The following is a 27,554-nucleotide window of genomic DNA, read 5'->3' on the forward strand; positions in this document are numbered from 1 at the left end:
CTAAGGTGGCAGGGTTTTGAGTTTGAGGTCACTCTGAGTTACACAGAAAGACCTTGGCTCAGAAAACTAGAGAAAAGCTGAGGACAGAGCTTAGTTGGTGGAATGATGCTTTAAACCTCCAATAAATAAAACAAGCTTGGTGGTACACGTCTATAATCTTTGCATTTGCACTTGGGGAAGTGGAGGAAGGAGGATCAGGAGTTCCAGGTCATCCTCAGCTACATAGTAAGTTTGAGGCCAGCCTGGACTACGTAGAAAAACCTTGGCTCAAAAAACCCTAGGCAGGGGGTGGAGATGTAGTTCAGTTGGCAGAGTGTTCACCTAGCATATATGAGGTTCCAGGTTCTGCTGCCAGCACTGCATTAGCTAGGCATGGTGGCATGTCCTTGTAATTCCAGCTCTTGGGATGTAGAAGCAGGAGGACCAAAAGTTCAAGGTCATTCTCAGCTACATAGAGTTTGAAGTCATCCTGAACTATATGAGATTATCTATCTATCTATCTATCTATCTATCTATCTATCTATCTATCTATCTATCTATCTATCTCCATCCATCCATCCATCCATCCAACCATCCATCCATCCATCCATCCATCCATCCATCCATCCGGTTCTTGTTTTGCTTTGGTTTTTGGTTTTTAGAGACGGGGTTTCTCTGTGTAACAGTTCTGGCTGTCCTGGAACTCACTTTATAGACCAGGCTGACCTCAAACTCACAGAGATCTGTCTGCCTCTTCCTCCCAAGTGCTAGGATTAAAAGTGTGCGGCACCACAGTTGTTTCTCTCTGTAGGCTATCCTAGAACTTGTTCTGTAGACCAGGATGGCCTCAGACTCAGAGACCCAGCTAACTCTGCCTCCAAAGTGCTGGGCTTAATTAAAGGTGTGCATCACCATGCCGTGTGTGTGTGTGTGTGTGTGTGTGTGTGTGTGTGTGTGTGTGTGTGTGTGTTTTAAGAAAAAAAAATGAGAGAAGTGATGAGAGAGAGAGAGGAGAGAAAGAAAAAAATGAATGAATGTAAAGGTGTGCCACAAATTCTATCATGGCAAAAATGGAAGCTGTGCCTGAGTGATGCCTCAGCCCTGGGGCCCTGCAAAAGTCACAGGAGTCGACTGCTACCCTGTGAAGTGCAGGTCATGGTTATAAAGTACCTGTCATTCAATGTGCCTCCTTACTCATCTAGTAATTTGCACTGTACCTTTGAACCATGCTCCTAAAATGAGTCAGTTCCTAATAACTCCCAACCTTTTGGTGCCAATACTACTAATCCTCAATTTGAGATACTTAGAAACACTGACAACCAAGAAACAAGGTTCCATTTTTCTTTTGCACATTATTTCTCATGATCCTCTCCACAAGCTCCAATGCCCAGGTAAGTGGAGACAGCCCTCATTCCCTAAGAGAAAGCACAGCTTCCTGAACCTCCCCTGTAGCCCATTCAACATTCTCAGACTTCAGTTTCTCTGCCACTCTCATGTACATGGGATCATCTTTTTCCATTAAATTCTGTAACTCTTGTTACTCTTTACTCCAGTGCCAATCCCAAATCAAATTATGTATGTCTATATTTTCACAATCCCTTTACTGTGTTGTAGGTAAAAACCAGGTCTGCTGCAAAAGATGGCCATGGTTTCAAAAAACCCTGATTCCTAGATAGGAATCCAATACCCCATGTCAACTCACTTAGCCAATCAAGCATTTTAAAGCTTATCTCTAACACTTCTTCTTACATCCTTGTTTCACCAATCAGCTTACAGCTGAGATGGTAAGACGTTGGTTCCTGCTGCCACCTCTCCTCTGTCCTGTCTGTCTGGTAGTTCCTGCTGATGGATCACAAGGACGCCTTCACCCAGCCTCACAACCACTCCTGGGACGTGAGGTTGCTAGCTTTTTTTAATTTTTAAATTTTTAATTATACACACACACACACACACACACACACACACACACACACACACACACACACGCGCGCGCGCGCGTTTGTATGGGGGAATGTGAATACTTGTGGAAACCAGAGGTCTCAGATCCCCTGGAGCTGGAGTTACAGGAGGCTGTGAGCTGACTTCTGTGGGTGCTAGAAACTAAACTTGGGTCCTCTACAGGAGCAGCAAGTGTACTCAATTGCTGAGCCATCTCTCCAACCCAACTTACTTTTTGTTGTTGCTGTCAGTAAAGTACCCCTAAGTGTTAATAGTAACAGTATATTCACCCGCACTACTGCCTAGACCACGAGCATTTTTACCACACAAAAAGAATCCCACTACTCATTAGGTAACCAATCCTCATTTGTTCCCAGGAAACCTCAAATTCTGCTTTGTGTTTATGAATGTTTTTGGATATGTCATATAAATGGAACCATGCGATATATGGATGGTCCTTTTATTTGGCTTCTTTGACAGCATGTTTTAGAGGCTCAACCATGTGGCAACATGCCATCAATACTCTTATTTTTCATGGCTAAATAATACTTCATTATAGGGACAGATCACAAATTGGCTTTCTAATCATCAGTGTTATTAATGTTTAAGATTATGTGGTGTTATACATTACATTTCTCATACATATCTGAGAAGTAGAATTGTTGTGTCACATGGGAATTTAAGGAACTGAGGCTGTTTTCCAACACAGCTGTTCCATTTTACATTCCTACCAACAATATATGAGACCTTCAGTTTTCTGTATTTTAATTAATTTTTTGAGAGAAGGTTTCCCTGGCTGACCTGGAACTCACTGTGTAGACCAGGCCTGCCTCAAACTCAGAGATTAGCCTGCTTCTGGCTCCTAAGTGCTGTGATTAAAGACATGTACCACCATACCTGGCTTGCTACATCTTTGCTAACATTGTTATCGACTACTTTTTAAAATAATTTTATTGTATCTATCTATCTATCTATCTATCTATCTATCTATCTATCTATCTATCTATCTATCTCTCCAAACTAGGGCGCACATGTAGAGGTCAGAGGACAACTTGTGAGAATCAGCTCTCTCCTTCCACTATGTGGGTCCCTGGGATCTAACTCAAGGTTGTCTGGTTGGCGATAAGTACTTTTATTCACTGAGCCATCTTGCTGGCTCTTGGCTATTGTTTTAATTGTAGCTGCTCGGTTGGGTGTGAAGTGGTTGTCTTGTGGTTTGGTTTGCACTTCCCAGTACTTTCCCCGTGTTTCTGTCTTTCCTAACAGAGAGTATTCCACCTGTAAACAAGAAATCTGCCTAGCCTCCCCACCAGAGCTGCCACCCCCACCACGGCACTGGGAAATGTCTGCAGGAACAGGCCAGGCCTCACTCTTGATGGCCTCTTGCTGTTCCTGTGCTCCTGAGCACAGCCATTGACCTTGGTGTGCTCTCAAGTGCCTCTCTGTGTGCTATAACGCAGTGCTTCCCTTTCTGACACAGTGCTGCTAAAAGTTTAAGAAACCTGCATTCATTCATTACAGGGTGTAAGGAGCTCTAGTCACCAAGGATGGCGCCAGCATCTGAGGCACTGATCCCTCAACATGATGGGCCATTGCTTTGGCCCCTGAGCCAGTCTGACAACATGAGCACAAGGGTACCCACCGCCTCAGCTTTTTTTAATTTAAAAGTTATATTTGTATTTGTGTATGTATGTGTGTGTGTGTTTATACACACACATGTGCGTATGCCTTAGGAGTGCAGGAGAGGGGGTCAGATCCCCTGGAACTGGAGCTGTAGGTCCTCTTAACCATGGAGCCACCTCTACAGTCCTTTCTTTCTTTTCTTGAATTGCTTGGACACTTGATTTTCTTCTAGGAGAAAAAGACCAATTTAATGGATTGGGAAAATTGGATTGAAAATTTTCTGTTTGTACATTTCCAAATTCAAAGACTCAGAGGATGGGCAAAGTGATAAAGCGTAATGAAAATCAGATGTTGTTTCAGATTCAAATGTGTTCAAGGAATCAGGCAGCATTAAATGTTAGCCTAATAAGGATCTCATGGCCGGGCGGTGGTGGCACACGCCTTTAATCCCAGCACTCGGGAGGCAGAGCCAGGCGGATCTCTGTGAGTTCGAGGCCAGCCTGGGCTACCAAGTGAGTCCCAGGAAAGGCGCAAAGCTACACAGAGAAACCCTGTCTCGAAAAACCAAAAAAAAAAAAAAAAAAAAAAAAAAAAAATAAGGATCTCATAACCTCACCTCTATGGGGTCTATCACAGTTCAAACATGAAACATCTCTCACAGGTGCATGCATTTGAACACATGGGTCCCAACTGGTGGTGCTGTTTTGGGAGGTTGTGGGGTCTTTTAGATAAGGGGCCTATCGGGTAGAGTGGTTCTCAGGTGTTGGTCTGGAAGGGTATAGTTTTGTCTAGTTTTGGCACAAGCTCCCTTTCTGATCCACTAAGAATGTGAAGAGCTTCTGCCACACTCTGCCATTGCTATAACTCTGCCATAGCTTTCATGACCATGATGGACCAAAGCTCGTGAGCCTAAAGAGCCCTACCTCCTTTAGGTTGCTTGTGTCAGGGGTTTTATCACACTGGATAAAACCACCTGCTGCCAAGCCCGACAACCCAAGTTCAATCACCCAGACCTACATGGGAAGTGGGGAATCAACTCTTCCAAGTTGTCCTCTGGCCTCCACTCAAATGCCACAGTACATGTGTTCCCCCGCATAAATAAATTACATAGGTAATAATTTTCCCCTCAAAAGCTATAATAGTAGGTTGAAGAGATGGTTCAGTCATGTAAACATAAGGACCTGCATTCAGCACCCAAGCACCTATATAAAAAGCTGGGTGTGCTAGAGGTAGTTTGTACTCATAATCCCAGCACTGAGGAGGGGGAGACAGTTGAAACCCTAGGGCTCCATGACTAGCCAGTCTAGCCTCAACTGGTCATCCAGGTTCCAGTAAGGGATCTGTCTCAGAAAAGAAAAAAAAATTGTACCAGGGGAATAATACCTGCACCTGAATACCTGAAGTTGAATTCCAGCTTCCAATTGATGCACGTGTGCATGTGTGACACACATGCTGGAATATGTAGTCATGCTGTAAACTGTTCCAACGTTTGTGGCCCTATGGTGGCTGTGGTTTAATACTTTCTTTTATTCTGCTGAGTAATGATGACAGGATAATCTGATGATTTGGCCATGGGTGTGGTTGCCAGGTGTTTTGAAGGGTCTATACTTGCTGTACATTATGCTTTGATCTTGAAAAGGGGAGGTCTTTTGCCTCTCCCCTTGGCAGTGTATAAAAAGTCCATTAGAATAAATCTCAAGGCAGCTGGATATTGACCCAGGGCCCTCCCAAGCTATCCCGTGTCTCTATCTTTTCTTTCTGTCTATATTTCTATCTAATACTTCCTCATTCCTCTCTCCTCTCCACAAGAACCCTTTGACAGGTGGGAGCTAGTCTCCCATTGACTTTCACAGTAAGCCCCCAAGATTCTTCTGTCTTTGCTGCTCTGCACATTTCCCCAATGCTAGCATTGGGGCTTTTATGCAGATGCTGGGAATCTGAACGCAGGTCTTCATGGTTACATAGCAAGCATTCTACTGAGCCATTTTCCTAACCTTGCATATTTCTTTTAAAATTATTTCTTCATACTTTTTTCCTGCATTTTATTTGTTGCTTTTTGTTTTTGTTGTCTTTCAAGACAGGGTTTCTCGGCCGGGCGGTGGTGGCGCACGCCTTTAATCCCAGCACTTGGGAGGCAGAGCCAGGCGGATCTCTGTGAGTTCGAGGCCAGCCTGGTCTACAGAGCGAGATCCAGGAAAGGCGCAAAGCTACACAGAGAAACCCTGTCTCGAAAAACCAAAAAAAAAAAAAAAAAAAAAAAAAAAAAAAAAAAAAAAAAAAAAAAAAAAGACAGGGTTTCTCTGTGTAGCCCTAGCTGACATAGAACTCTGTAAACCAGGCTGGTCTCAAATTCACAGAGATCCGCCTGCCTCTGCCTCCTGAGTGCTGGGATTAAAGGCGTGTGCCGCCATACTTAGCTCTGGTCTTTTAAGACTAAAGACTATCAACTTGAAAATCAGTAAGAGAAAACACAGTGGTACATGCTTGTATTTCCAGCAGTCAGACAGTTGAAATGGGATTGTGAGTTGGAGGGTACCTGGGCTACATTAGGCAGTCTCAAAAGTCAAGAAAGGTAAAGAGGAAGGGAGGAAGCCCATGGTTTTTTAGTGTACTGATTAGAAGTGTAAGAATCTGTTTTGTTTCCAATTTAAGAAGCTGGTTTGGGGTCTGGGGAGATGGCTCAGTGGGTAAAGGTGCCTGCCACCAAGCCTCACAACCTGGGTTCAATCCTTGGAAACTACATTGCTTAAGGAGAGAACTGACTCTCTTTGTTGTCCTCTGCTCTCATACCAGCATGTGCACGTGCGAACATACACACAAATAAAATAAAATGTAAAAAGAAATTAAATACATAACTCAAAATAATGGAATAGCTTACTAAAGTAGAACAAAATAACACTGTCTAAATTTATGTAATGGTGAGATACTAAAAAAATCAAAACAAGTTTATAAATTCCCAGAAGAAAGCCTGTTTTTTGTTTTTTAAATAAATAAATGCAAACAACCTTTACTTTTTTTCTACTTAAAAGATCAATTCTCTTCTGGCCAACTTCTGTTTTTCTCTTTCAATGTTTTCAGTATTTTCTAAGTTTTAAAAATAAGTGCTGTGTAGCCGGGCGGTGGTGATGCACACCTTTAATCCCAGCACTCATGAGGCAGAGCCAGGCAAATCTCTGTGAGTTCGAGGCTAACCTGGTCTACAGAGCAAGATCCAGGACAGGCACCAAAACTACACAGAGAAACCCTATCTCAAAAACAAAAAACAAAAAAAAAGTGCTATGAAATCAATATGGCAGTTTCTCAGAAAATCGGGAATCGATCTACCTCAAGACCCAACTATATCACTCCTGAGCATATACACAAAGGACATTCCATCCTATCACAAGGGCACTTGCTCAACTACGTTCATAGCAGCTTTATTCATAATGGCCAGAACCTGGAAACAACCTAGATGTCCCTCAACTGAAAAATGGATAAAGAAAATGTCGTACATTTACACAATGGAGTATTACTCAGCTATTAAAAACAGTGACATCATGACATCTGCAGGCAAATGGATGGAACTTGAGAGGCTAACAAGGAGGGCTGAAGCGGGGATGGATCTCGCTAGGAAGGGGAAATAGAATAGATTTCATGGGTGGACTGAGGGCAGGTGGGGTTGGGAACAGGAGTGATCAAGTGTGTGTGTGTGGGGGGGGAGTAAATACTGGGGGAAATGACTAGAGTTGGGGGCCATTTCAGGGGTGAGGTGGAAACCTAGTGTAATGGAAACTCAGCGGAATCTATGAGAGCAATGCTAGCAAAGACTCCTAGCAATGGAGGACCTGGAGCCTGAACCGTCATCTTCTGTAACCAGGCAAGGCCTCAGTGGAGGGACTGGGACACCAACCCAGCTACAAAACCTTGGACCTACAGCTTGTCCTGCCTGCAGTGTTCTGGGACTGGAGGAGCCTAGCAGAATCAAAGAGACCGGAGAGACTTCGTCCAGCAACTGATGGGAGCAGATGCAGAGTTCCACAGCCAAACATTAGGCAGAGCTCAGGGAGTCCTGTGGAGGATGGGGAGGAAAGATTGGAGGAACCAGAGGGGCCAGGGACACCAGAGAACATGGCCCACAGAATCAACTGAGTGGGACTCAAGGCGGCTTGCAGAGATCAGAGCACCTGAGAGGTCTGATCTAGGTCCTCTGCATATATGTTACGGCTGAGTAGCCTGGTGTTCTTGTAGGATTCCTAACAATGGAAGCAGGGGTGGTTGCTGACTCTTTTGCCTACTTATGGGACCCTTTTCCTCCTACTGGGTTGCCTCATCCAGCCTTGATGTGATGTGCTTGGTTTTATAGCAGCATATTATGCTGTGATTAGTTGATGTCCCTGAGAGGACTGCTCTTTTCTGAGGGGAGACAGAGGGAGAGTAGATCTGGAGGAGAGGGGGTGTGTGTGTGTATGGGGGAAGATGAGGGGAGAGGGGAGGAAAGAGAAACTGTGGTCAGGAAGTAACGTATGAGAGAAGAATAAAAAAGTGGGGGGAAAGTGCTGCTTGCTTAAGAGATAAGCCTGACATCCTACTCACACTGCACTTCCCCTCCTACGTATTAAAGGTCAGCATGCTGCCAATTTCAGCTATGGATATGGCATTAAGTTTTTGTTTTATGTGCCTGACTATAGGTCACACCCTGGCACCCATAAGTCACGAATTTGAGCCTGAGTTATTATTGAACAGTTAAACACAATGGATTAGACCACTTTACCTGCTGAACCCTGTCTACAGAACTACAGAGCTCCGAGTCTGTTCCTCCCAGCAAGCCCAAGTGGTTAAGGATTGAGTTCCTTAGAGTGCTGTAGTTATTGGCATCCAGTCCTTAATGTCTGTCAAGCCCAGGCATTCAGAAACAGTTTTTTCTATCAAACCTCTGTCATGATCACTCATGTTTAAGCACCTGCATGATATTAAGGTTTGCTCTTTTTTTGAGACAAAGTCTCACATGGCCCAGGCTGGTATGAAAACTCACTGTGTTGTTAAGAATAACCTTGAATGTACGATCCTTCTTCTCCCTCTCCATCCCCAACAAAGTGCTGGGATTACAGGCATACGCCACAATGTCTGCTTTTATGCTGTTTGGGGACTGAAGCCAGGGATCTGTGTGTGTTGGGCAAGCATTCTACCAATTGAGTTTTGTACCCGGCACCCCTTCTTTTGTCTTGCTATGTAACTTAAATCACTAGAAACATTAAGACCTAAAGTTAATTTGTTGTTTTTATTTTATTTTTTGTTCTTCTGAGCAGGGTCTCATTACATAGTCCAGGCTAGCCTCAAACTTGTGATCCTCCTGCCTCAGCTTCCTGAGTACTTGGGTGGTGGGTACCACCACATCAGTTGACTTCTATTTTCAAAGCTGGTTTAGGGTAAACCAGGTATGGTGGCACACACCTGTAATCCCAGCATTTGAAAGGCTGAGGCAGGAGGAACAAGAGTTTGAGGAAAGCCTGGGCTACATAGTATGACCCTGTCTCAAAACAAACAAAAGCAATTACTCAGGAATAATTTCAACAGCGCTTGCTAGCTTCTCATACAACTTCAGATAAGGACCTAGAACATCTTTCCTGTGCTTTAACAAATTGTCACATCCTTTCTAAGTTTGGATATGCTTCGATATGTATGAAAAAGATGGATGATGCAGCTCAGAGGTAGAGCTACATTTGCCTGACATATGCAGAGCAATGTCAATATGGGGGGTGGGACAGGAAAAGGCAAACTCAAATTCTTCTCTTATATTTTCGAAACACAGAATGCTTTGTGACCATGCTCACATACCCCCAGAAAGCAGTTCTGCACCAGATGACAACTGGGTGGCCTCAAATTCAATTCTGACACCGTCTACCTGAAGACAGTGACAGATCTCACCAGCTGAGAGCTCAGTCTCACAAGGTTGCTCCTATTGCACAGCTGATAGAAAGTAGATTATCTCTTACACTTGGAAGCTGGGGTTCCCACCCTGTCTTCCAAGGATTTGGCATGGGGGTCTCCCAGAACAGGTAAACATTACTGGTTCATTAGAAAGGACTCTTGGCCAGGCAGTGGTAGCACTATCTTTAATCCAAGCACTCAAGAGGCAGAGGCAGGTGGATCTCTCTCAGTTTGAGGCCAGGTTAGTCTACAGAGTAAGTTCCAGGACAGTCAGGGCTACAGAGAAATTCTGTCTCAAAAAAACACAAAACAAACAAAGTAAGGGCTCCTAGAGGGACACTTAGAGCAAGGGGACAGGCTCCCTCTCCCTCCCTGGGCACTACGCTCCATGAACCAACCTGTCTAGAGCTCCGCTTGACCCAGTCCTTCTTATAGAAACTTCTTTAGGTAGCCACGACTGGTTAAATCACTTGCTGGCAAACTGCCCCCATCTTGAGCTTCAGGAGTCCCAGTTGTCAGTCAGCTGCTTAGCATACAAAGACTGAGAGTCAAAGGTAAGAAGCTCTATGCTACTAAGCTGGACAAAGATCAAAAATTTATTTCACAGCAGGTATCACAAAAAGCTAAAAAACATTCTATCCTTTGTGGTTATGGTGTTGAAATGTCTTGAGGAATTCCTTTCATGTGAAGGGATTTTGCTAGCATCATTTTCTCAGAAATATCTTCATCCTTTTCATCACAACCACTTCCTTCAATTATGCCAATAAATCTGGGCTTCTTTCAGTTCCTGAGGTTGCATATGCAGAGTCTGCTGAAAGAGAGCAGGGCAACTGGCTCAGTCAGCTATGCCTTATCAATTCCATTGGCATTTGGTTATAGGCTATTGTTTTTCATTTCTTTTCTATTTTAATCTGGGTGTATGTGTGTGTGTCGCCATGGAAAAATGTGTATTCTTACAAACCCACATTACCTACTTTATGGATGAAAAGAATGTCAAGGAAGAACACTGGTAGTTTGCTGAGTTTCCAAATGTTTGTGAAGTGGGGACTAGAGGCATCTTCTTATAGTCTTTGATACTTTAGAAGCTGGGAGGCACAGTATCTCATTTCCTCTTCAAAGAACCTGCACAGCATGACCTTCACCTCCTTTAAGCATGCCCAACCCACCCATAAAGGTCAAGTGTTGCTCAAGCTTTGCTGCACCCAAGGCAGCAGCAAACTGTCAACACACTCTATGGAGGTCTCTCCAGTAACAAGCAGCCTCCCACCTAGAGGTCTCAGCATAGTAAACAGTAGCCTGGCTTCATTGTCCTGGGCACAGGTCTTTCCCAGGCTACAGCTGGATGGTGTACACTCTACAATGAAGGCAGCTGGACCTGTCCACCTCCATAGGGATCTTGGGCTTCCCGAGTGTTGCTCTGTCTTGTTTGACTACAAAGTACATCTCCAGGGAGACTGACCCATTGTGGTCACCATGGAGGTGGGTAATCTCTTACCTCTGCAGAGGAGGTAATTGCTAAGTTTGTTCTTAGGCCTAGCAGCCACCCCTAAGGGATCATTGCACCTGCAAATCATTCAGAAAAAATTCACCCAGGAATGAATGGAATGAATAAGGACACCAGGTGATGGGGAAAGAACCCCTTCCCTACATTTTCAGTGAGCATTTAATGAGACCCAAATTTGGGTGGACAGTAAGACACTGTGTGCATGCGTGTGTGTGTGTGTGTGTGTGTGTGTGTGTGTGTGTGTGTGTGTGTGTGTGTGTGTGTGTGTGTGTGATTTACCTGTTATTTAATATCACTAACTTCTGGACTCCTGTTATTAACAGACAGATCTGGAGGAACCATCCTTTTCAGGGGGAACTGGTCATCACTAAATATACTGGCCAGGCCCGCTCTGCCACTAAGATTAACTTTGACAACTTTTGCTCTTTTTTTTTTTTTTAATTTTAAAATTACATAAAAATTTGAGAGGTTGGGCAGTACTTGCCACAGTGTGTATGCATGTGATGGTCAAAACACAATTTGCAGGAATTAGTTCTCTCCTCCTACCATGTGAGTTCCAGGAGCAAACTCAGGTCTTCAGATTTGATGGTAAGTGCATCTTGCCAGCCCACTCACCGTTCTGAGTTAGGGTATGACTATGTAGCTCAGGCTAACCTTGAACTCAGGATCCTGAATGCTGGGAACACAGGCATGTGCCACCATGCTTGGCTTCACCTCTTTTCTGAAAAGGCCCCTAATGTTGAGAATTCAGTGGCTCTTGGGCTGGCCCTTTCCTCTCCCATGTGTCTCAGTGCCAGTACAGAGAGGTAAAGAACTCAGATTCTAAAGTCAGACTGCCAACTAACTCAGTGATCTGAGCTGGCAGCAAGTACTTAGTGTGGGCTATTACTTCTACAGTGTGACTGGAGACAGGTCTTATATTTCTCACTGGGAAAAGTGGGCTAGACAAAGGGGGGCACACTATCTAACAGCATACTTTTTAAAAGAGACTTGTACAGGCATATGGCAATGGTAGATAGATGTACACAGTAGTAACTTTATGGGTGATATTTTTAACTTTTCTCTGTTTTCTTAATTTTCAATCACAAGGCTGCAGGAATCACACAGGAAAGCAGCTACTGAGCAGAAGAAAGGAGGCAGACACAGGAAAACTACCCTGGAGTCCATAGTCACAAGACATTCAAAGGTGAGCAATAAAACTCAGTAGGTGGAAGAAACAAAAAGTCCCCAATGCTCTTCTTCCTTCCTGGTTAGATTTTTGCCTCTAAACAGAAACACATGGGAAGAACACCTGTGGCCTTCTGGGAAAAGAAGTACAAGGGGCCTAGGAGAACAGGTGACAAGGTCTGATGTATACAAATGCTGGGCAAATGCACACCAGCCCACATGGGAAGAAAAAAAAATCCATGCAAAATGCAGAAGCATCACAAGTGTCTGCAGGGAACATTTGTGTAATGTCTTCCCCTTCACCCAAAACCACTGAAACCAGATCATTAATGCCAGAGACGCCTGATACCAAGATTGTCTCCTAACAGCTGTACCCTCTCCTCTGCAGTCCTTGGCCAGCCACACCAAGGAATCTTTCTGGCAGCTGGACATGGATGAGTGTGACCTAACCTGGGTTTGGAATGTAGAGGGTTGTGTGCTGGAGCTTCTGGGCAAGGGTTCCCCCTTTATAGACGGACATGCCTGAGAAGACATTTTACTTCCTGTACTTGCAGACAATGAGAAGACAAATGTGATAATCAGACTGGTAGCCATCTTGGGGCCATGGGGGAAATGGGTATGAAGACAAGAAAAAGAGATGGAATCTGAGTCCTTGGTGATGATTAACTAAACAGGAACTTGCTGCTCCTGGCCTTACATGGAATAATAAACATGCCTATTGCTTAAATCACTGTAAGCTGGACATTTTGTTACGTTTGAGCAAAAGCACACTAAATTATTCACATAGTAACAGATGAACTGATGCTAAGTGGAACTGCCTAAATGGAACCATCTACGTTAAAAATCCACTCCATCTTTACCAACAGAAGTTAATTCAAAAGACACGCTGAATGAAAAACTTGAAATGATTCATGGTTTCACTGAAGTTATACTGTAGTCTTTGTGCTGGGATGGAACTCAGGGCTGTTTGTGTGCTAGCCAAGTACTGTACCCCTAAGCCATATTCCAGTCCTTCATTTAAAGTTTTTCTAAATTTACATTAATTAAGAGTGTGTGTGTGTGTGTTCAGGCGCAGACCACAGGACACGTGGAGGTCAGAGAAAAACCTTAAGGAGTCAGTTCTCTCCTTCTGCTATCTGGTCCCTGGAATTGAACTCAGGTTGTCAGCCAGCAGCACACACCTTTCCTGCTAAGCCATCTTGCCAGCCCCAGTCCCACTCCCTTTTTTGGAGACAGAGCCTCACTATATATAGCCCAGGTTGACCTTGTGATCCTTCTGTCCTAGCTTCCAAGGTGCTGGGATTACAAGCATGTGTCACCATGCCTGGCTTCTCCTTAGTCTTTGTGCTGGCTAGTTTTACGTCAACCTGACACAGGCTAGAGTTATCTGCAAAGAAGGAACTTCAGTGAAGAAAATGCCCTAACTAGGTTGGCCTGTGGGCAAGCCTGTGGTGCATTTTCTTCACTGATGATTAATGTGGAGGACTCAGCTCACTGCAGGTGGCACTGTCATCCCTGGACTGGCGGTCTTCAGTGGTATAAGAAATTAGGCTGAGCAAACTGTGAGGAGCAAGCCGGTAAGCAGCTCTAGATCAACTCCTGCCTTCAGGTTCCTGCCTTGTTTGAGTTTCTGTCCTGACTGCTTTTGATGATAAATTGTGATATGGAAGTGTGAGCAAAATATATCCTTTCCTCCCTAAGTTGCTTTTGGTCAGGGTGTTTTATCACAGCAACAGAAACCAAACTAAGACAGTCCTAAATAAACTTTATGTTTCATAAGGTTATGAGGACCAGTACCCAAAGGCTATAACCACACAAAATATTGGGAAAACAAAAGAAACACAATCTACCTTTGGTTATTTATTCATTCTTTTGGGGGGCAAAGGTGTGTACAGGTACCTGTGAACACGTGTGCATGTCTGTGGAGGTCAGAAGTTGATATTATGTGTCTTTATTTTTGAGACAGGGTCTCTCCCTGAATCTGGAGTTCACCTATTAGAGGAGACTGCCTGACCACCAAGGCCAGAGACACGTGTCTCTGCTCCCTCCTAGTGATGGGACTGTAGTGTGTGCTGCCATGCTCTCCTCCCTCCTAGTGATGGGACTGTAGTATGTGCTGCCATGCTCTCCTCCCTCCTAGTGATGGGACTGTAGTATGTGCTGCCATGCTCTCCTCCCTCCTAGTGATGGGACTGTAGTATGAGCTGCCATGCTCTCCTCCCTCCTAGTGATGGGACTGTAGTATGTGCTGCCATGCTCTCCTCCCTCCTAGTGATGGGACTGTAGTATGTGCTGCCATGCTCCGCTTTTCCATGAGGGCTAGGGATCTGAACTCAGGTCCTCATGCTTGTGTGCCAAGTAATCTGTTCACATTTCTCTAGTCCTTCTTTCTCTTTCTTCTTCCTCTTCTACTTTTTGAAAATATGTGAATTTTCTACTCCTCTTCCATACAATTTAAATGGATATAGTATGGTATTTTAAACAATACCAAAATAAAAACTATCCAAGTCAAAAATAGTTATTATTAGGTTCCCCCAAAGCAAGGTTACTGAGGTGAACTTTTTATCTAGGATAAGAGCCATAAATGGGTAAAAAACTAGTAAATCTGAGACAGTGGACACAAGCAATTGGACAACTTGAAACAAAGCAAAACTTGGAAAACTTCCTCTTCATAGAAGGAACCTGCACCTTCATAACATACTTTCCCCACTGAAACTGGAGTTTCAAGGTGGTGTTTATAACAACACTGTTACTGTGGAAATAGTTGATTCAGTGTTATGAATTTGCAGCTGAATAAAGTAAGGTGTGGAACAGAAGTCTTATTTAAACAGTGGCAAGACCCATAAAACATTAAAATGGCAAACTGAATGGTGGTGAGTCAGAGCACCATATGTTTTAATGTGAGGGTCATACTTTTTTTTTCCCCTGCTGCCTGGCACAATGGGATGCTTCTTTTTAATTTAAGTTTATTTTTGGAACCCTATTATCATCTCAGCTGCTTCCGGAACCCCAAATATCTGAAATATTGCTATCTGCTATAAAAGGCAGGCTGCATGTCATTAAACTGATGGTGCTTCAGAGTTGCTACAAGTCATCATGACACTGGGAAGTCACAACACCCACAGAATACGAGCTGGGGTTTCAAAAACCATATGTGATCGATTCTATGAAACACGGCAGTGCTGCCACTAACCATACAACATCACTGCAGATGTACACTGTGCCCTTTGTCTACTGCTTCCCCAGCTTCTTAGGCGTAAAGCAGCCGGAGAACACAAACCCAGCCTGTCCCCACCCTGCCACCAGCATCAAGGCTTGTTCCAGCCTTTGAATAGGGTCAATGAGTTTCTCAGGCAAGTCTGAAAAGCCTCAAGACTACTGGACACTGAGTAGAGGGCATGCCACTCTACACACACACACACACACACACACACACACACACACACACACACACACACACACACACACACATACACACTTCATTATGTTTTCCAGAATCCTTAAAGCAAATTCTTACAATAAAACATAGTCCATAAATTTTAAAGACATGTGACATGTGGGTCTACTGGCAAAGTAGCCCTGCCCTGAAGGAGATGACCGCAGCGCAGTGGCATAGCTCTGTAAATAGAAGCCCAGCTTCCCTTGGCTGTGGTGGGGGCTGCCTAGGGTGTGGCTACCCTCCTTGCCTGCACAGGGGATCCATTCATACCAGCAAAACCGGAAAAATCACAACCAAAGGCAACTGGGGAAGCATGGGAGCCAAGAGTACAGCATAAAGGAGTCAAGGAGTCATTTTCCACAAGGTGAGTCACCGGAACCACTTGGCCTGGTCAGAGGCCTGTCTCACCCACCTTGGTTCAAAATGTAGGTCACAGTTCTTCAAGTTGGAACTTCAGGGATCTGAGGTGACAGGCCAGAACCCAGGCAGCAAAGGCAGGAGCAGAGATCCTAAGAGGCCTGGGAAGGGGCCTCTACCCAACCCCTAGGCCCCTCTAAGGCTTTGCCTGCCCTCCAAAAACCTCTCCATTTTCATGAGTCAGGGTGAACTCAAACTACAGTGCCCTTTTGGGTTCTTGATCTGAGTCACCTGACACACTCTTATCAAACTCCTAGGACAGCAGGTTAGGTTTTTGTAAAAATGGATGGTCAGCTCACCTAGTTCTGTTGATACTGGAGACCCAGTGGCAATCTCACCAATCTTGGCCACTCCATCGTAGTAGGCCTTTCCAGCCAAGATCATAGCTAGACAGGAATGTGATACACAAAATCATTACTCAGACAAGGAAAGGAGGAAGTACCACAGGTTCAACATCCCAGTGTGCCTCTGGCTACAAGAAGTTCTAGACCAACTGTTTCAGCAGGTGAAGTTCATAAGGCCCTGCCTGCTCCTGATGTCAGTTCCAGGGCATATGTTCCTGACATCAAACTGACACTGGGAACAGATACATTATGGGATACATACAGGTCAGTCATGTCATTACTCAAGGAGTCTTGAGTTCAGTGGCCTAGGAACTTGTTTCATGAAAGCACATTTTTTTTCCCCATTAAAAAAGAGCCAGGTCTGGTGGTATAGGCTTATAATTTCAGCTACTCAGAAGGCTTGAGGCAGGAGGAATTGAAAGCCTGCCTAGGCTGCAGAGTGAGTTCAAGGCCAGCATGGGGAACTTGATAGGACTCTATCTCAAAATAAAAATAAATGTGCTGAAGATATGAAGAGCAATTGCCTAGAATCCCTGGTGAGGGGCTGAGGGTATGGCTCAGTGCAGAGAGCTTGCCTAGCATGCATTGTACCCTGGGTTCAATCCTTAATACTGTAAAAAGACAATCTGAGTCACAACTAACCAACACATTTGCTACTGGAGTAAAAAAAAAATCTATGAAATTTGAAATACATTAGCATTCTAAAAATTACAGACTTATCTAAAAAATAACCATATGTTCTCCTTCCTTTTCCTTCCAGCAGAAACAAGCAAAGGTTTTATTGCAGCGGAAGCTAGGTTCTCATCATCCTAAAAATATGTTTCTTTAATTAAAAAAATAAATAATACTTTTAAAATGGAGTTAAGAATGCATACTACTCTCGCAGCGGACCCAAGTTCAGTTCCCAGCATCCATGTTGGGAGGCTCACAACCACTTGTAACTCAAGTGCCGAGGGATCCAATGTCTCTAGCCTCTATGGGCACCCTCACTCACACGCACACACATATACACAATTTAAAATAATTAAATTAAACATTTTAAAACTGTTTTCTCCTTCAAACTGGCCCTGAAGGGTATTTGGACAAGGTATGTGCCCTGGTGGAGATGAAGGCTACCCATCTGTAAAGTTCTCTAATAAAGTCAGTGTGGGTCAGGCGGTGGTGGTGCACGCCTTTAATCCCAGTACTCAGGAGGATCTCTGTGAGTTTGAGGCTAGCCAGAGCAAGATCCAGGACAGGCACCAAAACTACACAGAGAGACTCTGTTTTGGGGGAAAAAAAAAAAGTCCGTGTGGGACAGATAAATGGCAGTCTGGCTTCTTTAGCTTTACAGGCAATTAAGCTGGAGAATGGTGTATGACAGACAGGCATTTCAACAAGATCCAGCCAAAGCCAGTGTGATTCTGGAGGAAAAAAATCTCCACCCCTTCCCCTAAACTCAGAGACTGCCTTCATACACAGAAATCAGTTTTTCCTGGCGCTCTGGAGAGCATAGAAACTTGTTACTAAAAGGGCCTCTGGCCCATTCTCTTTACCCACAGAACAGTAAGTGCATTACCATTGAGATGATACATCCTCAGTCCTTTAACTGTATTTTTCATTTTGAGACAGGGTCTCAATTAAGTTTTCTAGGCTACCCTTGACCTTGTAATCCTCCTGGCTTTAGCTTCTCAAGTATCTGGGATTACAAACCTATGCCACCAGGCCAGGCTAAAAAGTAAGTTGTCATTCATTCATCTATCTATCTATCTATCTATCTATCTATCTATCTATCTATCTATCCATCCATTCATCCATCCATCCATCCATCTATTTATTGTATGTGTCTACATACACTCTTGAATGCATGTGTGGAAGACAGAAGACAACCTTGGGTGCCATCCTCAGGAACATGGTCTACCTCCTTTGAGACAGGGTCTCTCACTGGCCTGGAGCTAACCAATTAGGCAGACTGAAGAGCAATGAGTCCCAATCAGTGCTCTGCTTCTCTCTGCCTCCTCAGTGTTGGAATTACAAGCCTGTGCCACCATACCTGATATTTTTACATAGATGGTGAAGAGTAAACTAAGGTTCTCATACTTGAGACAAGCACTTTACCGGCTAAGCAATCTTCCCAGTCCCTATTTGTTATTATTAAGATAGAAAATCATATGTGTGTGTATGTCTGTGTGTGAAATTGTCATGTATATTTGGATACTTGCAGAGGCTAGAAGACGACACCGGATCCCCTGGAGCTGGAGCTATATGCAATTGTGAGCTGTCTGATGGTGATGGGAACAGAACTTAGGTCCTCTGCAAGACCAGCAAGTGCTCTTAATTGCTGAGCCATGTCTCCAGCCCCTATTTGTATTTTTAATTCTCACATGCTAAGGAAGCACTCTACCACCAAGCTACACTACCACTACACTAAAAGATTGACTTTTATGGGGAACTATTTTTTTTGTTTGTTTTTGTTTTTTGAGACAGGGTTTCTCTATGTAGCTTTGGTGCCTGTCCTGGATCTTACTCTGTAGACCAGGTTGGCCTTGAACTCACAGAGATCCGCCTGCCTCTGCCTCCCCAGTGCTGGGATTAAAGGCATGTTATCAACACCGCCCGACGAACAACAATGAAATTATTTTTGTTTTGGTTTGGTTTTTTCGAGACAGGGTTTCTCTGTGTAACTTTGGTGCCTGTCCTGGATATCGCTCTGTAGACCAGGCTGGCCTTGAACTCACAGAGATCCGCCTGGCTCTGCCTCCTGAGTGTTGGGATTAAAGGCGTGCGCCACCACCGCCCAATGGGGAACTATTAAAAAGATCAGATAATTCATCATGTATATAGGTGTAGCTGAAGGTATTACAGGCCAAATTCCTGCCCCTGTACTTTTTTTTAATATTTCAGCATTTACTATAGTTTTAAAAAATATAAATAAATGGGGCTGGAGAGATGTCTCAGTGGTTAAGAGCACTGGCTGCTCTCCCAGAGGGCCCTGGTTCAATTCCCAGGATCCACATGGCAGCTCAAAACTGTCTGTATGTAACTCCAGTTCCAGGGGATCTGACACCTTCACACCAATGCACATAAAATAAAGTTAAATAAATTAAATATATATAAATTAAGGCTTTTATTGTATCTGCATATAAGTTTAAGAAATGCAATGTTCTGCTGTATTACATTTTATAAGACTGGAGAAGAACTTACAGTGTAATTATCAATAACATTTATATAGACTTTTCAAGTCATTACTTCGTTAATCTACTGACAATGTTAAGACACAAGGGTGGGTAATGTTATCAGCTCCTTTTGCTAAAGGGAGTGGAGTGGAGACATTTCAGGCTGTCCCCAAGGTCAACGTGAGTCAGCCACAGTGTACACAACTCCTGCTGAGGTACTTCACTTCCTCAGTTCTAAATCATAGTGCTTTGGCTGGAACTGAAGAAAAAGCAACTCCACCTAAAAACAAGTGTGCTGCCAGTGAAATGTCAAGTCAATAGATGATGTTGGAATGAGAGGTTTAAGTTGTAAAGTACTGATAAATTGAAGAGCACATTAGTGGGAGAGTTGCATTCAGGATTACACAACAGTTAAAATTTCTGGTTTACACCCACAATGTGCCTTGAGACTCCAGAAAGCTAGCTACCTTGCCTTTACAGGGGAAACATTAAATTGAGATTTTTTTCATTAACTGTTGACTTATATTTAAAACCATGTAACCTTCTCAGTCTTTCAAGGTAGCTTTACTTTTATTATTTTTTTTTTACTTTTCACATTTAAAAATTATTTGCTTTGCTTTTATAATAAAGCTAAATTAACTTAAAAACCACGTAACTTATCCAGAACTAATAGTATTTTGATAACTTTGCCCCTCCCCTGCTTTGTGAGTTTGTTTCTTACTATTTAAGGAAAGCTATGAATTCTATTTTTTTTGTTGTTGTTGTTGTTTTGTTTTTTGAGATAGGGTTTCTCCGTGTAGCTTTGCGCCTTTCCTGGAACTCACTTGGTAGCCCGGGCTGGCCTCGAACTCACAGAGATACGCCTGGCTCTGCCTCCCAAGTGCTGGGATTAAAGGAGTGCGCCACCACCACCACCCGGCCTATGAATTCTATTTTAGTGATTATAGCTCTGGTGGTCCTTGGAACATACTATGTAGACCAAATTGGCTTCGAATTCACAGAGATCGACCTACCTCTGGCACCTAAGTACTTGGAATAAAGGCATGTGCCATGCCTGGCTGATAATATTTTTCTTAAAACATAGTTTCACTGGGTTACTGTTCTACTAAAGACCCCATGGATCACCCACAAGCCCACATTCCACAAGCTCATGATAGATTTTTATAGTAATAGTTTCAGTGAACTACACCCCTCCAGATTTCCAGCCTGTGGTTTCCTGAGACACTGGTGATAGAACTTGGTTTGGCCAGTGTGGTATCAACAAGCATGGCTTACACAGGAACCTAGTAAATGCTAGCTAGGCCTTTAAGGCTAGTGCTGCTACAGTAAGGGCTCAGTGTGGTTTTGATGGAGAAAGGACATCCGAGAACAGAGTATGTCAAGCCCCCAGTGAAATGTGCCTTGAGACTCCAGAGAGCTAGCTACCTTGCCTTTACAGGGGAAACAGAAAGTGGCATCTTAAGCCACCCAGTTGGTGGACAGCTGCAGTATTTTCTGTAAATATTTTAGTAAATAGCATGGCTAAGCTGACATTGTCCAGTCCTACTTCCCCCAGTGTAGGGTGGCTCCCAGGGCTCATATTTTCTGCTTGAAGCAGTGTGTCTGTTGTTATCTCCTATCTGTTAGTTAGCTCAAGCTCTTGCAAGGTTTCCTGACTGCTCTGGTCCACACCAATCACTGCTGCTCTGCTCACTGTTGACAGTGGTCTAGATTTCTCTCTCAGCCATTCACATGTCACTCCACCTTTATAATCTATTGACGGCACTTCTGGCTGACATCCTCATCTGTACTCCAAATTCTTACCAAGGGCTTCATAAATGTATCTAAAATTATCAGTGGCTTCTGATATATTCTGATATATAGCTAGATGGCCTGCAGAAGTTCTGGGAATACTTATCAACTACAGAATCATCTCTAGGAGGTGATGAAGTGGTAAGAGCCCTTTGGGAGAAGTCTTGTTAACAGGAAGCTGAGCTGCAAGCAGCTCACTTAGTCTATAACTATGCCTTAGAAAGTAGTTCAGACTACACAGTTAAAAAAAAAAGTTCTACAGTGTTCTCCCTATGAAAACTGGAAACAGTGATGACTTTGTGGCCCAGTGATTAAGCAATCGCCGAGGGGCAGCGGGAAGGTCAGCCTCTTGCTCTCAGAGGAAGGAAAGTGCAAAGACACTGTTGGGAAGAGAAGCAAGATCCTAGAACTGTTATATTTCCTGGTACTGAAAGCTGTACATAAAAATGCACAGCCAAGCAGTCTACTTTTCCAGTGACTGCAACTATCACGTTTCTTGCCATCCACAGCTTAGGGCCTAGGCAGTAAGTACACTGTCTTGCTGGGCCACACTTTAGGGTGGTTATCAATGTATTCTAATAGCATTCGCTTTTAGTAGGAGTGCAGGAGTGGCTGCTTATAAACCTCAGTGAAAACCTTTTCAAGATAGCTAGCAAGCTGGGTCCCAAAAGAGAGGCAAATATCAACAGTTGAATTTATTTATTTGTTTGTTTGTTTGTTTGTTTGTTGGGAATTGAAATTAGGGCCTCATTCATGTTAAATAAGTACTTCTCCAGCTTGTACATGATTCTGCAGGTACATCCCAGCTAGCTGGTTGCTTGCCTGAAACTCCTCATCTGTCCCTCTCTCCCTCTCCCCATCTCTCTATTTCTTTTTATAATTTATTTAACTTTATTTTATGTGCATTGATGGAAGGGTGTCAGATCTCCTGGAACTGGAGTTACAGATATTTATGACTTGCCATGTGGATACTGGGGATTGAACCCAGGTCCTCTGGAAGAACAGCCAGTGCTCTTAACCTCTGAGCCATCTCTCCAGCCCATCTCTCTATTTCTTACCTTTCTTCCTTTCTCTATCTCTCTCTGTCTCTGAGACAAGCTCTTTCTAAGTTGCCCAGGCTAGCCCAGAACTTGTAATCCTTCTACCTCAGACTCCCAAGTAGCTGGGATTATATACCCATGCCACTGGGCCCGGCTTCAAATCAGTTTCAATGAAGCACTTACTTTGAAATGATAATTTAAGCATAACCTTTAATGTAGACGTTCTTCCACTGAAGTTAAAAATATTATTTTTCATGTTACTATTAAAAAAAAGATACTCAGCAAGGTGTTATAGTGGCTCACAGTTGTAATCTTGGCACATGGGAGGGTGGGAAGGGGGACTGCCTGGGTTCAAAAGCTGGCTAACCTATGTGACAAAGTGAGATTCTGTCTCAAAACAAAAAAGTAATCTATCTAGAGGCAAGAAATTCTATACAGCTAAATGAATGATTCTCACGTAGCAGGACACTAATGTTCAAATGTTGTTGTGTAGCCCTGACTAATTTTATTATGTAGCCCAGGCTGGCCTGGAACTCACAGAGTTCTACCTGCCTTTGCATGTGCCACCGTACCACAAATATTCAAATGTTTTAAATATAAGTTATTAGTTCACAAAGATTTGGTTTACAAAGTAGAAAAGTTCATGGAAATGATATTAAAGCCTAATTTTGTATACCAGAAAGCACAATTTTAAAGTTAAAATATGTTACTTATAGTACCTTCACAATTACTCAATTAACTCACTTCAAATATATTAATTAGTACCATCCTGCACTGCCACTGCAAAAATCCTCTAGATAAATTATAAAATTCCATTTAAAGATATTTTAAAAATGCCCAAAAAAAAAAAGCTGGGCGGCGGTGGCGCACGCCTTTAATCCCAGCACTCGGAGGCAGAGCCAGGCGGATCTCTGTGAATTTGAGGCCAGTCTGGTCTACAAAGTGAGTTCCAGGAAAGGCTCAAAGCTACACAGAGAAACCCTGTCTTGAAAAACAAAAACAAAAACAAAAAGGTATTTTAAAAATTCAATGTCGGGCGGTGGTGGCGCACGCCTTTAATCCCAGCACTCGGGAGGCAGAGCCAGGTGGATCTTTGTGAGTTCGAGGCCAACCTGGTCTACAGAGTGAGATCCAGGAAAGGCACAAAGCTACACAGAGAAACCCTGTCTCAAAAAACCAAAAAAAAAAAAAAAAAATTCAATGTTAAGTATTTAAAGATAAATAAAATGTTAACAGATTTCACATGTGCTTTACATTGATTGCTATAGAAACAAATCAAAAGACTTACCATTCACTGCTTTTTCATAATTTTTTCCTAGGTTTATTAAGTTTCGTAGTCCAGGATTGAATTGTTCCATAACATTCTGACAAACAAACATACAAAACAGACAAATCAATAAAACAAAAGAGGGAGGGATATCTAGCTTTTATCACTATCAGGCCGAGAATTCCTATATAATAAATACAATGTACAACAATAAAGTCTCAAATGTTCTTTCCAGACAGGGTCTCAGGAATCCCAGGACTAGCCTGAATTTGCTACAGATCTGAAGATAACCTTGAACTTCTGTCCTTCCTGCTTTCAGCTCCTAAGTGCTAGAATTACAGATGTGTACCACCATGCCTGGTTTACAGTTTGGGGGATCAAACCTAGGGCTTCACATATGCTAACTGAGCCAAATCCTTAGCCTACAAATAATGCAGATGTAAAAATTTCAATGAGCTTGATTTTCTGACCAAATCGAACAGGCAGCAAGGTGGATATAACCTAGCAATTTTCAGTTGCCCAAGGGCTGCCTACAATCTGCTATAAAGGAAGCAAGCAGCAGACATTCACATCTCTATCATACCCCAGGGGGTTGTGAGCCTGGAGGCCAAAGAATTCTCTCTGGTACAAGTAGATTGCTCATGGCCCTAACTCTAACATTACGAAATAGTCTGCTTGAGACTAATTAAGGGTAATGTTTTGGCTATGGAGTACTTAAAAACTTCAGGGTAATCTTGCTTTCATTTTGCCTAAACCTGTACAGTACAGACAACAAGCCACTCCCAGGGCGCTGGCTTTATGACCAAGAATACATTAACATATGGTGACTATAGGTATTTGCTCCATCTTGGATCAACAAGTTGCCCTATATTCATCCTTCCAAATGGACCACTCTGGTATCCCCACCGCTTCTCCCATGTATATAGTTATCTGTAGATGACCAAATGATAAAAGATGGAAAATGGCCGGGCAGTGGTGGCGCACGCCTTTAATCCCAGCACTCGGGAGGCAGAGGCAGGCGGATCTCTATGAGTTCGAGGCCAGCCTGGACTACCAAGTGAGTTCCAGGAAAGGCGCAAAGCTACACAGAGAAACCCTATCTTGAAAAACCAAAAAAAATAAAAAAATAAAAAAAAAAGATGGAAAATGAGCCAACACTCAATGAGTCAGATGCTTCACATCCTTCAGAAGGAAAAAAAGGCTCTGCATTAGTAACTGGGAATAGACAACTTACAGTAATTGAATAGTGATAAAAATCACAAAAAGCCCACACCTCATGTTTTCTCCATCCTCCCAAGAATGCTTCCAATCACATGGTTACTCTCCCCTTTATTACCACCATTTTGACTATTCACTAATCTTCAATTTTCGACAGTAACTTCTGGCTCCCTCTTATAGTTCAGGAGGACCTACTTCTCTATTATACTCCTCATTCTTCATGTTTAATTGACAACTGGTCAATCATATTTATTATGACTGTAAATATTGGTTACTACAATTCAAGGAATGTACTAAAGATCACATTTCTTTCTTAGTAATGCCTTTTTGTTTTTCCTGGAATAATTGGCTTGCCCCTCTTCCCTCTTGTTTCTACGTATCCACCCTAAGTCCTTTCCCATGCAGTGTGTCAGTTCAAGCACAGGCCTACCAATTCATTTCTCAAACACACAGAATGGCCGGCTGATCTCACATCTCATTTTCCCCTCCTAAAACTTCCTCCAAGGACTCTCTGTCCTCTCCTTCAGCCTTATCTGATTTCCCCCAAGTCTGCCAGGCTGTTGTCCTTGCACGTTCCTATCTGGCTGCCTACATCAGAGCTCTCATTCTTAGTCCACGGTGGTGGTCCACACCTTTAATCCCAGCACCTGGGAGGCAGAGGCAGGCAGATCTCCGAGTTCGAGGCCAGCCTGGTCAACAGAGTGAGTTCCAGGACAACCAGGGATACACAGAGAAACCCTGACCCTGCTTTGAAAACAAACAAACAAACAAACAAACAAACAAACAAAAGCTCTCAGTCTCACGGTCTACTTTCTTCCTTTTTGCTGGAGATTATTCTTCAAAACTGATGTAAGAATGATATGAGAGGTGTATCTGTGCCCCTACATGCCTAAAACTACTTAAAAATTTAAAATTATTTATTTATTGTGTGTGCAGGAGAGAGGGAGAGGATGAATTGAAAATGCCACAATACATATAGAGGTCAGAGGACAACCCATGGTCATCAGCTCTTCCCTTATAACATGTGAGCTCTGGGGACTAGACTCAGGTCATCAGGTTTGGTAACAAGTGCCTTCCCTATCCCCTCAAACTACTTTTACCTTGACATCTGTTTGTTGTTTTGCTGGACAGCATATGATAGATATACTGACCTGTCTTCCTCAGAATGTTTAAGATACTGCTGTTACTGTCTTTAGCATCCACTTTTGCTGTGGAGAAGTGGCCTTTCTGTTTGTTTGTTTGACTGCCCTACCCCCGACTCTTTTGGAGCGTGTGTTTGTGTGGATGCCAGAGATCAATTACAGGTGTCTTTCTCTATTGTCCCTCACCTTGAGTTTTGAGACAGGGTCTTTTATCGAACCTGGAGTCTGCCAATTCAGCTAGACTAGCTGACCAGCAAGACCCAGGGATACACCTGTCTCTGCCTCCACAGCACTGGGATTACAGGTGTTTGCAGCTGTGCTTGGGTTTTATGTGGCTGCTGGAGATCCAAACTCAGGTACTCATGGTTGCAAGTCAGTACTTTACTGACTGAGCCATATCTCAGCTTCAGACTTCCCCTCCTTTAAAGCTTTGTTTTAGAAGCCAGCTCTTTATCCCTATGTTGTAAAATCAAATACTGATCTGCTTCATTGTGGGTATCTTTTCCATTTATTTTATGAGATGTTTGGTGGCTTCTAGCTATGTGGAAAATAGGTCTCTCAGAGCTGGAAAATGCTTGTTTTAACTTTTTGTGTCTTTATTTCTTTTGGAGCTCAGATGAAGGTTTGATTTTTTTATTTTTAAAGGAAGGGTTTCTCTGTAGTACTGGCCGTCCTGGAACTCACTTTGTAGACCTGCCTGGCCTTGAACTCACAGAGATCCACCTGCCTCTGCCTCACAAATTCTAGGACTAAAGGTATGTGTCACCACGCTCAGCCAGAAGAAGGTTTTATGCATCCTGGATTTATCTAACTTTATCTTTTCTCTATTTCTCTACTGTCTTTATCTTCTACATCTGAAAAACAGTCTCAACTTTACATCCTAATTCTTATTCTTTTTTAAGCTTTTGAGTTTTGTTTTCTTTTGAGAAAAGGTCTTGCTAAGTAGTCCTTGGCTGGCCTCAAACTCATGATCCTTCTCCCTTAGCCGGCTGAGTACTGAGATTACAGGTGAGTGTCATCATATTTGGTGCATTCTTTTTTTTCTTTTCTTTTTTTTTTTTTTTTTTTTGGTTTTTCGAGACAGGGTTTCTCTGTGTAGCTTTGCGCCTTTCCTGGAACTCACTTGGTAGCCCAGGCTGGCCTTGAACTCACAGTGATCCGCCTGGCTCTGGCTCCCGAGTGCTGGGATTAAAGGCGTGCGCCACCACCGCCTGGCTTTTTTTTTTTTTTTTTTAGACAGAGTTTCTCTGTGTAGCTCTGGCTGTCCTGGAACTCACTCTGTAGACCAGGCTGGCCTCAAACTCACAGAGATCTGCCTGTCTCTGCCTCCCGAGTGCACCACCACTGCCTGGCCATACCGAATGTTTTAAATATGTATGTATGTATGATGATGTATAAAATATATATATGTAATTTTTTCTAAGAGTTCTTTAGTATCTAACTCTTCCTTTTTAAATCACCATTCTGGTCTTGGCTTATGACGCTTTGTCTTCTCTGAGTAACTGTAGAGTGTTAGTATTCTATTCCAGTTTCCCATGGCATCATCTCCTAATTACATTTTTTTTTTTATCCAACTAAAGGCTTTTATCCAACTTCTGGTGTTATTATTTGTTTAGTTTATTT

At 43.1% G+C, this 27,554-nt stretch overlaps 1 protein-coding gene across 1 annotated transcript in view; it reads right to left on the reverse strand.

The window, feature by feature from the left end:
* Baiap2l1 (BAR/IMD domain containing adaptor protein 2 like 1) overlaps positions 1–27,554 on the reverse strand; it is a 98,851-nt gene that overhangs the window by 37,836 nt on the left and 33,461 nt on the right. The window contains exons 2-3 of the mRNA XM_052754419.1: positions 23,593–23,668; positions 16,274–16,360 (exon numbers count right to left, since the gene is read on the reverse strand). Of these exons, the coding sequence (XP_052610379.1) occupies positions 16,274–16,360; positions 23,593–23,668 (163 nt within the window). The remainder of the gene's footprint in view (positions 1–16,273; positions 16,361–23,592; positions 23,669–27,554) is intronic.

Source organism: Peromyscus californicus, unplaced genomic scaffold, assembly GCF_007827085.1.
Source record: "Peromyscus californicus insignis strain IS unplaced genomic scaffold, ASM782708v3 Scaffold_2__1_contigs__length_46816999, whole genome shotgun sequence".
Lineage (NCBI taxonomy): Eukaryota > Metazoa > Chordata > Mammalia > Rodentia > Cricetidae > Peromyscus > Peromyscus californicus.